At 38.4% G+C, this 12,280-nt stretch overlaps 1 protein-coding gene across 1 annotated transcript; it reads right to left on the bottom strand.

Moving 5' to 3' along the window:
• Positions 1-1,771: 1,771 nt before the first annotated feature.
• On the bottom strand, positions 1,772-7,005 carry bcl2l10 (BCL2 like 10). The gene is made up of 3 exons (XM_088921432.1): positions 6,963-7,005; positions 5,725-6,137; positions 1,772-2,917 (listed from the first exon to the last, which is right to left on the bottom strand). Exons 2-3 carry the CDS (start codon positions 6,130-6,132, stop codon positions 2,795-2,797), a joined length of 531 nt encoding a protein of 176 aa, XP_088777558.1. The 5' UTR covers positions 6,133-6,137; positions 6,963-7,005; the 3' UTR covers positions 1,772-2,794.
• Between the last annotated feature and the right edge of the window lie 5,275 nt (positions 7,006-12,280).

Here is a 12,280-nt window from a genome sequence, read left to right on the forward strand (position 1 = left end):
GAAGCCTTCAAAAGCAAGGTCCTCTACTACTAAGCAGAAAAAATAATGTGAGGTTAGGATGAAATTATTATAGGATGAAGATGATGCTGGTTTTTTCTGCCAACCTAGGCTTTAAAAAAAAGTGGTATCCAGAAAACCAAAAGAACTAAACTGTGCTTTTTTTATAACTTCTTAGAAAAATACTATCTTTAAACTCCGGGGAAGGATTATTATGTTAGGATTTATTGGGAGTCTTGCGTTGTGTGTATTATTCACTACAACGTGACAGACTTTGACGTTTTCCTTGCAGGAAAGAAAATAATGTCCAGGGGTCTTGTGGTTGGTGTGTTGAAATTGTGTCACATGGCAACAGTTCTGGACAGCCAAAACAGACCAACTTCCTTTTAATTTTGGAAGCCTTCTCACGATTTTCCTTTGCCCTTCATGACCCTCTTATTCATCCCTCACACTTCACTCCATGACCTGCAGCGCATGGCATCTGACGAGGTCAGAATAACAGAGCCTGACAGCAAATAACTCGTGACACCAAAGCAGAGGGAAAACTGGGGTCTGTATCCTCAAAGGACGCACGTGTGAAGGGGTGGACCAAGACACTGAATCCACACTTGAAGCCCATTTATGAAAAAGAAAAATGGCCATTACACTAGAACACACAGCGTACCTGGCACATGGCAGCCGAGGTACGTGCGAGCATACAAACATGGGGCAGGGATTGAAGAGCAAGCACTGCTGGGAATATTACCCCACGCCCCAGCGCTACAAGCAAGCACCACTGTTATAACAGATCCTGTTTTTGCATCACTTAGATGCACAGCCACCTACTGTGTGGTTATATCTGATAATTTTCTTCTTCCTGCCATGCCATATATGGATTCTTGATATGGAGACCGTTCTCTACAATATGCATCATTCCCTTGTGCATACTGGAAAAGGAAGAGATTTTCTATACGCACACTCACTGTCGCCCCCTTATAAGTCATTGATATAGCACCTGATGAATCACAGCAGATCTTCCTGTAGAGATGCCATAGTGATAACAATCCTCTTTTTTCCCCCCCAAATAATGACTTTATGAACACAACCCGGTGAACACCACAAAACTAAGAAAACCCTGTATTGTACTTCTATAGAACTTATAACCCCAGAGAAACACTGTTAAAATGACAGAAGAGGAACAACTAGTGATCAGATTAGGGTCACAGCCATGAAACAAAATTACCTGCATTCTGATTCTTAACATGAGAAGACTCTGAAAAGTGCACTACTAATGATCTTAAGGTTAACATACACAATTAGTGAGCAAGATGAAAAACATTCTGAAACAGACTTATTATTTCTGAGATGTCAGACAGAACTCAAGATCAGACCTGCACCCTTAATTATAACTCCATACACACTTTGTAGAGAGATCCATGTACTGCACTGATTTTTTCAAAGGTGAATGTGTTTGAAACCAGACCTACAACACTTTCAAATTACTGTGTAATGATACAGCATGACATGCTTTGCAAAGCATTCTTCTGGAATGACTCAGTTTCATGGCCAACATGCAGAGACTAGTTCTACAGTGTATCACTCTGCAATTCAAACCATTGGTCAGGGTTATTTGTTTTTAACATTAGCCATTTAACTTGAGTAGTTTTCAAACTTTATTCTTCCCAAAGATTTTTTAGAAATATATTTTCTTTTATATATATATATACTGTATATGGTAAACGTCTTTACCAATATAGTCTTATAGGAAGATTACAAAGAATAATGTTACTTAAGGTTTATCTAATAACATTGCTTTTATTTTGAAGACACTTATAAATAAATGGAGAAAATGAATGTCATTAGCCATAATTAACATAAAAAACTGAGAAAAGTGTAAATTGTTCTGAATTATGTTTGTCATTGTAGACTTGTGTGAGAGACATTTTCCATCTTCAATGTAAACACTCAGAGAACAGTATTCAAATATGTGCTGCTACACCACTGCAAAGCAGCACTGAAAAAGAACATTTAAAACCCAATGCTAAAGTAAAAAGAAGCTATGCTTCTGGATAGACTTAGGCAAACAAGTCAAGAGCTCATAAGCTGTTTAGTAAGCACTGAAAAAATACACATTACAGTTGACTGTTACCTCCTAATTCTCTTATTGTAAGAAAGGTCTTGGAAATGGGTACCATACCTGCAATGACACCTGCAAGTCACCAATACAACAAATGAGCTTATTTGTATTTTAATATAAATATATATTAAATAAAAGACACACTTTTTAAGCCACTTAAAAACAAGTGTAATCATATGAATGGTTATCCATTCACAGTGCACTACAGTTAGAAAACGTGCACCATTTGTTTATAACTTCAGAAAGCAATTCATATATAAATTGACAAAGGGGAAATTACTTTTTTTCAGGCCAATCATTTGTAGGTGCTGGATACAGACCATTACCTATACCAGACGAGTGTCTATATTGCAAGAAACAAAGAAAAATGTGCTCTTAAAAAGAGGTAAAAACAAAAGGTTCAAGAGGAAAAAAAAATCAAAAATAATGTTGCCAAGAGATTAACTATAACTTTAGTTATTTGTGCAAAGATCAATTAAGGAATTTTAAAATTCCAAATGATGACTATAACTAGTGATCTAAAATGTTATCCATCACCTACACAAAGACTCTGCGTACAGTGTACGTTTGTATCATGCTGGAACACTGAATGTTTCACTACGCATGTTTTCCCCTTTTCTCTCAATGCGTTAATGCTCTCGTCTAAAACGATTTTAAAAAAAGTACACAGGCTGATCTAGTCTAACGCACGAGGAGAAAAGTTATCCCAGCGATGCCAACACCGGCAGCTGCAAACAGTGCAGTCTTCATGGTTGATTCCTGGTTCACTTCCTTGGCAGTTTGGAAAAATTTGCAGAAGCCCTCCTACACAAAGACAAAACAAAGTGTGAATGCAGATTTTCCATTAGTGACCTCAACCTCACCTTGTTAAAGATCTCAGACTTGATAGGAGGGCATGAACACATGAATGAGGAATCTGCACAGCAGGGACATTGGTTTTGTCACATTCACTGCTGATGCAGCAGGAAACACCAGCATGACCACTTTTATTCTAATTCAGGGGTGTCCAGTCCTTGACCTGAAGAGCCACTGTGTTTGCAGTTTTTCCAGGTCTCTTTAAAGCAGCAGCACCAAAAGAGCTGGGAGAAGCTTTTTAATTGGTTCAGCTGAGCCAGTAACCAGCTGGTGTTGGAATGACACATCGGCCCTCCAGGACCAGGACTGGACACCTCTGGTCTGATCCATAGACGCATACATTCTGTCCTTCAGGGGCACTATCCAGTTTCTTTTCATCAACATCTGAAGATCTTTGAGAAGTGGTATATAGGTATCATTTAAGCTCAATTATTAGCTTGATTAGCTTAATTAAGACCATTAAGAATAAGGAATGAGCAAATACCCAGAAAGACTCTGTGGCCCTCCAGGACTAGTTTTGTGGACTATAGTCCCTATGGAACACAGTGGCACCACATGGAGTAGACGGTCTTTAGCAGTGCTTAGAACTTGGGAATCTCTAAATCTTTCACCTTCCACAGGTCACACTGCACCCCCAAGCCCCTACACAAAAGACATTCTCACTTAACACGAAATGATAACCACAGTTTAAGGGAAAATGTGAGCACAACCATCTTCTGTCAAATCTTTTAGTAAATGAGGTCTTGCCATGCAGTGCTTAGGTGCTAGAAAAAAGGCTCCATATTGATGATTATAGACACAGAATGTCCATAGAAATCAAGATTAATGGAGTACTTTTGTTTCAGATTACGATTAAAGCTCATGTGCAAACATTTTAAATAAAGGAGACATTATGCACTCACTTGTCCTCACACAGAGGGAAGTAGTAACTAATTCCAAATGTGCCCACAGAGAGCATTCTGAAGCAGCTGTCCATTCACTGCAATCTGTTGTACTGACAGGAAAAAAGGCCAGCTGGCATTGTTTGCCCTTTCGTTTGCCAGGTGTCTACATCAATAACTTCTGTCTTTTAGTCATTATGGAACCTGAAATCAAACAACCTTTTAATATAAAGCTTCCTCTGGTAGAGTTAATGTTTCACTAGTTCCATCAGCCAGTTTCCTGCAGGCACTTGAAATTAGTCACTATTAGAGAATTCCCTCTATTAAATAAAATGTAACCATGTTTTCCAAGCAAAGATGTGTTTTGAAGAAACTTAAAAAACTAAAACAGGTTGAAACAACCAGTGTTGTGGAAAGTCCATTTAAAAAAAGTTATGTATTACAGTTAAAAGTCGGTTGTGTAGGGTACTTTTCAAATGAACACCAAGTTGGAGGAAAATGTTTAACAATTGTCTACAGAGATCTGTGTGATATGTGTATGTCAGTATCTAAAAGAATACATTACCTTTAAAAAATTCCCACAACCTTCCTTAAATATGTAACTGATAACTGCAATGCATTAGTTTTTTAAAGTAGTAACTCAACTATGTGCATGCAGACACAGTCAAGGTGTCTTAAGTTTTCACTGGACTCAGCCTTTCCCCACTACAGTTAATAATCTGAAAGACTTCTTTCAGGCTCTCTGAATTCTGCATCGGGTCACTGACACTGATCTGCCTGTACCTAATGTACTAGGTTGGTTTGAAGGTCTAAGATTAGTGTTCCAGAGTTTTTTTAATAAACCACCAATGCCTTGAGAGAGAGCAATCTAACCACTTAATACATTTAAACAGGGGTCTCTTAATTGTTAAACATTTTTCTTCCCTAGGCTTTTGAAACTTAACTGACCTCCCTTAAAACTTGAATCCCTGTTGAAAGGTTAACTTGTAAGCTGAAAAAGTGGGCAATTCTGAAACTAAAGACACTGCAGGTTTCCCAAACTAATCAGGTATGGTTAAAATGTTCAGAGACTTTCCATCTGCCCAGGGAAAAACCATTAATGAGCTGAAGAATAACAGTTTACCAGCTGTTACCATTACAGCTATAGACTCCTTGATCAGTGAGATCACTGACCACAAACCTGTGCCAAGACACTGGTGTTTGCAACTCAAGACAGGACTAATAAGTCTACACACGATTTACAGTTATCTGCTGTAACACAAGCCTATCCAGTTTTAAAACAAATCTTTTGCTCACATCCCTTCATGCTGGTCTTTTTACATTTTTAAAAGGAAACGCTAGTGTTAAAAATTACACATCCATTTTGACAGGGCACCAAACGCATTCCAGAAAATGCTTCGGTTTTCACCACACGGTCATTTTCACATAGCAGGCAAACCACAAAAATGTAGCATGTAGTCCGTTTTTAAAAAAAAAATACAAGTTAGGGCAGCCTTTGTTTCCTCAATGAATACGTTGCTTTATAAGAGGGTAATAGCTGATCTATACAGCGATGGGGAAATTTGGTTGGGGGCACAGGCAGCTAAATACAGTAAGAGCTGCCGCCACGTCATTCAAGAGATTACGAGGAAAACCGCGGCTAGCTAACAAAAGGAAACTGAAATCGCCACCGAGTCCTAGGGAGCACTTACTTGCCGTGTGTGTACAGCAGCATCAATTAATTTAAACAAAGAAGCAAAAGGACACCAGAAGGAGACCCTCTATTGCGTACGGGCAAAAAAAAAACTATTAAAGCGACTTCTGGTACCAACAGTTCAGTATCGCAAGCCACACCACCACACACACACAAAACTATTTATAATACATAAGACTTACCCATCCTTCATTCTGTATCAGCCATTCTCGTTTTTCACCTCCGAGGTAGTCAGCAATTGTTTCGGCCAGTCTCTTAAAACAGTCAATACTCGCTCCTTCGGCGTACAGCTGGCGTGCCAGCAGTCCTGTGAAGGTGAAGAGAGAAACCACCCTCCCCCAGTTTAAAATCCCGTCTCCGACCAGTTCCTCCATGACCTTCTTCAAGTTAACGCTGGGGTCGGGTCCGCACGTCGCGATGAAACTGTGCAGGAGGGAGTTAAATTTGGACTGGTACTGCTTCTCCATCTCCTTGGCCAGACTGCGCATCGCTTCGGCGCTTTGGCTGGGAGACTGGCGGGTCGTCCCCAGGCAGAGGTCGATGTAATCCCGAGCCAGGATCAAGGTCTGTTCCCTCAAACAGCAGCTCATTTTCTCTGCGAATAGAGAAGTAGAGAAACCGACATTTCAGTCACCAACCTTCTACAGTGAGGCCGCCGTCAGCTTCGTGTTTCAGGATTTCAATTCAATGTCAAGGCCTGTGGTTTTGAGAAGTGGGCTAGTCGAGAGGGTCGCGGTACGAAAACGGATTGGGTGGAAAGATGAGAGGAGCCTGTTTCTTTTCTTTAATTAAAGCGAAGACCAGTAATGGTAATTCAACATTTCCGTCACCCCTCCACCAGGACTCCAGTTAAACCAACACAACTACAGCTCACTTCTGAATTGATTAAATTCAGTGAGCTCCATATTGCATTCCCTGATCTAAAAGGGTGACGAATAAGACTCCGTCTGTTCTACCTTAAATGGCTAGAAAACAGAATGAGAAAAATACTGAACTCTGCTGGTCTGTAATGAAAACTGAATGAAAACCACAGGAATTCTTTATTGCCCAATACTGTAGTACTCGTCCCCTGACTCATGATCACTTAGCTAATAACACATATACTGCGTTATTTTTTAAATACAATCAATATCATCATAAACAAAACGCGTCGGACTTCTTAATGTATATTTTGGTATTCTGTTAGTGTCTTAAAATGAAAGCCCAGATTCAGCTGGAAATGAAGATCACACCGATCTGTCAAAGCACAAAGAACCATATACAAAAAAAGACTTCTAGAAAAAGGGTTTCTTCCATTTTTCCCGCGTATACCTTAGCTAAACTATAAAACTGTATCGACCTCTCTTCCTAATTTGAGTAAATCGTATTTATACACATGGTATCCTTGATTAACTGTGAATAAAGAATACAGAAATCTTACCTCCCAGCGATGGCTGTCCTCTCCACTTCAGAGGGAAAAAAGGAAGGGCTCTTTAAAAAGGCATCACTTCCTGTTCAGTTTTTCCTTTCATCGACTCCGCCTTTTTTGTTTAAAGGGGAAAGTCCATTTTATGATGAAGATTAAAATTAAGAACTGTATTTTACGCTACTATAATAATAACCAAGAGAAATGATAAAATCTCAGAATGTTAATTTAATTAATTTAATTTTAATATTAAATGGTAAAATATAACATTTCTTGGAGTTAAGATGAATACGTTAGTGCAGTAGTGCGAAATCTAGAAATTAGCAGACCAGTTAGTTCCAGTCTGGGTATAGATCCTATCGTGTATTATTAACGAGATTCACAATCATTGCTAGTGACAAATAAGCATTCTTTTTCTTTTAAGATATAGTTATCAGCAGCAGAAAATACAATAAAACAGAAGTGAATGGTATAAAATGAGAGATAAAAATGTAAAATGTTTTAAAAAGACGAAGTGAAAAGGGATTTAGCTAACACTGCGATGCTTTAATATTGTCTTAAAAGGTTCAAATTCTTATCCACTGGTGTAGACCCTAGTTTACAGGAACCCTAATACGGGAATAGACCGTTTTTTAAAACAACATTCTGACACAAATATGTTTTTTTACATACAGTACACCACAATCCAGACCATCCCTTTTTTGTGTAAACGTGATGAATGGGATTCATTCAGTGAGGTTTAAACAAATATTTTCTTTCCTCCGGAAAAAGCTGACTTCACACGAATGACAATGTTGATAAGAGCAGCCCCAGGAAAACAACAACAAAAACGTTGCAGAAAAAGATGAAAATCCTTTGCTCATACTATATCATAATTCTCAAGAGGTGTTATTGCAGTACATTTTAGGCTGTTTCTTTGCTAATATAAACTTTACATAAGAAGTTGTACCACATCGTTTAAAATTAGGATGTTTGCAAGAAACAAATATTGTGCTACAGACATTCTAAAGGACAACTGTGAATGTTAACGACGCTGATTTTAAAGTATTGTAGATTGTAGCACTTATATATGTTAGTGGTGTTCAAGCAATAAAAAGGCCCTTGTTTTTTTCAGTGCACGTTATCCCATTGGCAAGGCAGACCCAGGCATCTGGTTTTCAGACAGTAATGACTACAGAAAGACCAGGATTTCTAAACTAAATATACTGGACTGAAGCTGCCCCTTGAATGTGCAGAATGTGCATTTCAACCCCATGCAAAATTACTCTCATCATGGCTTGATGGAGGGAAAGTTGTCAGAAGACCAGTGGAGACCGGGAATAGGATACCACAGGGGAATATTTACAACATTCTGTTTAAGCTGTGGGTGGCATGGTGATGCCGTAGTTAGCATTGCTACTTCACAGTGCTGGGGCCCTGGATTCATTTCCTGGGGTGCTATCTGTGTGGTGTTTGTCCCATGCTCATGTGAGTTTCCTCCGGGTTCTCCGGCTTCCTCTTTCAATCCAGAGATCTACTGGTTGGTTAATTGCCTTCTGGGAAAATTGGCCCTGATGTGAGTCTGTGGGCATTTGTGTTTGTGTGTGCCCTGCGATGTACTGGCATCCCATCCAGGGTATATCCTCCCTTGCACCCGTTGCTTGCTGAGATCTGGTTAGCCCATTACCTTGAATTAGATAAGGAAGTTAGAAAATGGATGGATGGATGTTTAAGTTGTTCTGCTGCTCACCAAGACCCATATTCATCTACATTTGTGCTTCATTTGGTTATTGGAGAAATGGAACAAGTTCAGTCATGCTCCTGAAGAAGATTACCAGAGACAATTTCAAGAAGAATCTCTATGAGAGCATTCAAAAGTATTTAAAATCCTTAAAGGCACTGACAATGCCAACCCAGTGGATCTCTTTAGAATTGGTAGTGAAACATGAACTATATGGCAGACATGAAAACTATGTGAAAGTACTAACAATGAGAACAGGTGACACTTCTTTACACAAAGAGTTGTGGGAGTATGGAACAAACGAATTAGTCATGTTGTTGAAGCCACTACACTGGTTTCTTTCATGAAATGGCTGTATAAGATTCTTGGATCCATTAACTACTACTTTAACTATCCAACATACCTACTGGCCACCTCAGTTGTAACCTTACTTACATTCTTAGATCCTCAGCTCAATAACTACTAACAACCAAGGGGGCAAAATGGACCATATTTCTGCCTTTCACAGGTAACTTTTTTTAAAGTTTTAATTTTCTTTTCTCTTTCACAGCATAGAAATGAATATCTGATGCAAAACATGTCAATTAAATAAGACCAAAGAACATCTAATTACCACTTATCTACAACACTGTGAACAGAAAAGGCAATACACTAATCAAAATGTTTTCTCTTGATTTACCACAAATAATTCATTTCAATAAGGATGACTAAGGTAATGTAAGTATTCAATAGTTATTTTATGAAAAGAAACCAAATTGTAAAATGTGATCACATCTTGATGTATGTGTCTTTGGGAACTGTCTGTAGTGAACCAAATTTTCTTCTCTCTCTTGTGGTCCATACATGCTTTCCAGATGACACATTGACCATCCAAACATATAGTACTGATTTGTGGACAGACTCTAGCCTGTATTTTTAAAGACAATTGGGTCAGCAGGTCCATTCTGGTTTTTCTGAGCTTGTGTTTCACTTTAAATCTTTTTTTTTTCAGTTGAGTCAGTTCTCAACTCAGAGTCTGAGTGAGGATGAGATCAGGAGGGTCTTTAGAGCTATCCCAGGTGACTGCCAAAAAACACATAATCACTATATTATAAATAATTTATATTACATAATAAATATATTATAAAGATATAATCAGTGGCAAGAAAATTCTCATTGTGAAAAATCCATTTTATTCTCATTAGTAGAAAAGTTCTGATTAATTTATTTCAGTCTTGCCATACAGATGCTTATATTTATTGCTCAGCATTGTGTGATAGTTGAAGTATGATATTACATGCTTTTTCTGTTTAATCTTAAACTGGGGGTTTCTCCAGCTAAAAGAGTTTAGTGAGCCTCAGATCAAAGTAAATTACTTCATACTCCTTTTCCAGGTAGACGTTTTTTGCCAGAGCCATATTGACATCACTGGACTTTCCAAATGAATGCCCCTGAGTTTCTTTCAAGAAGCTTATCTGTAGTTTGAATACCCACTGATGCTTTGAGCACAAAATCAAATTCGCTGCCTCTGAACACCAAACATCAGTCTGCTTGCTGTATCATATATGTTTTTATTGCCTAGATCAAACATGATTAACTTTTCAAGCAGAAATTGAACTTGAACTTGAACTTTATTGCCATATGTAACTGGTACTGGTACAATGGAATTCTTACTTACAGAAAGTCTCTCGATTGTAAAACAAGTGTAAAAAACAAAACAAAGTGCAAACAGTGCATCAAGACAATATACAAACAAACAATAGACAATGTACAAGTAAACATGTAGACTGTTTGAATGTAAACAATACAGACGTGTAAACAATGACTGGAGATGTGCAATAGATAAGAAATCATAATGAGGTAGATGGTGATGGTGTAGGTGTGGTCCGAGGGGGATGGCTAAATGTGTTCGCCAATCTCACTGCTTGTGGATAGAAGCTATTGAAGAATCTAGTGGTAAGTGTCCGTATGCTCTTATATCTCTTGCCTGAGGGCAGTGGGGTGAAGAGCTCATGCCCGGGGTGGTGACTGTCCTCTGTGATGGCCAGAATTCTACCATGGCAGCGGTCCTCATAGAGCTGTTTAATCTCGGTGAGACCGCAGCTGATGATCTTCTGGGCCATATTGACCATTCTCTGCAGTGCCTTTCTTTCTCACGAAGAGAAGTGCAGCGGTAGAAGTTCACCAACACATGTATTGGCATCCCCCATCGCTTGAGGCACCTCAAGAAATAAAGGCGCTGCTGAGCCTTCTTCATGATAGAGTCAGTGTTCACAGTCCAGGTTAGATCTTTAGAGATGTGAATTCCCAAAAACCTAAAGCTGGTGACTGTTTCCACTTCCGTTCCATCAATTGTGAGTGTGTGGCCTGTGTCTCCGAAAGTCCACTATTAGCCCTTTCGTTTTCTTTACGTTCAAGTCCAGGTTATTGCTATGACACCACCTAAGCAGCTGTACGACTTCATCCCTGTAAGTGGACTCGTCATCATCACTGATCAGTCCTATTATAGTGGTGTCATCTGCAAACTTAATGATGCGGTTGTTGCTGTGTCTTGCTGTGCAGTCGTGAGTGAACAGGGAGTACAACCTTGGAAACAAATTTTATTGGGACGTTTTCTTCATGCTTTAAAAATTATTAATTTGAAGTACTCTTAAAACAACAAATAGAAGCAAATTTTCTGAAATGCTTTCCTTACACAGTATTTTTATGGCACAATGCTTTGTACAGCTTGCTGAGCTGTCTATCCATCTTCAGACTTTGTAAATTCCTTGATTATCTGAGCCATTACTGCTGTCCTTCGATGCACCTGTTTTTACAGAGCAAATAGTGAAACAGGAAGTGAAATAAAGCATGTAATCTATATATAGAATTTGAAATGAATGAGAAGGAAAGAAATAATGAGAAGGAATAAAGCAGCTCAGTGATTCAGTTGTGTTGCACAGAAATATCATGGCCATCTTGCCACTTTTGATGAAAACTGGATCATCAAAACTGATTACTCTCTTAATTTAAATAATCAAAATAGATAAGTCTCTTAATTAAAAAATATTTTTCATTAAACACGTTTCTGAAGAAAATGACTCACAGTACAGTAAAGGTATGATCAAACAAATCTGAAAAGATGCAGAGAATAGCTCCATGGTCAAAAAAACATACATAGCATCACTAAAACACTTTATAGTCAGCTAAATGGTGTATTTTGGTCTCAGAAAGTCCAGCAAAAATGTTTGTTATGAGAATACTTCCTGATCGTTTTGACTAATGTTTTGGTCCTGTTCTTGATCATGTTTTAAATCTGTTCACAGCTGAATATCCTACACTATTGACACCATCATGATTTATCAGAATGAATTCCCCCTTTTCAATCTTGTGTTAAATTAATGAACCAGTGTGTTGCTCTTTGTAACTATGCCAACCTACAGTAAGTGCAGGCACCAACTTGACAGAAGTATGCTGCCTTCAACTGGAATTCTGTTGTTTTTTCCAGCTGTCAATAAAAACAGATGGTTTGGGCTACTGTTTTTAATTTGTTATTCCAGCAAATTCAGCTGATCTACTTTAACTACAGTATAGCACATATGTCAATATGATTTAGTCTTTATTCTTTTACTTTGAGTCTGCAACAAATAAAGCA

This window comes from Atractosteus spatula, chromosome 7, assembly GCF_055471065.1.
Source record: "Atractosteus spatula isolate fAtrSpa1 chromosome 7, fAtrSpa1.hap1, whole genome shotgun sequence".
Lineage (NCBI taxonomy): Eukaryota > Metazoa > Chordata > Actinopteri > Semionotiformes > Lepisosteidae > Atractosteus > Atractosteus spatula.

What these genes read in the sequence shown, in the direction of transcription:
- bcl2l10 (XM_088921432.1), bottom strand. Translation starts at nt 6,132, where the DNA reads ATGAGCTGCTGTTTGAGGGAACAGACCTTGATCCTGGCTCGGGATTAC. An exon ending in TGATACAGAATGAAGGATGG is followed by an intron (nt 2,918 to 5,724) that starts GTAAGTCTTATG and finishes GTCTTTGTGTAG; the next exon opens with GAGGGCTTCTGCAAATTTTT.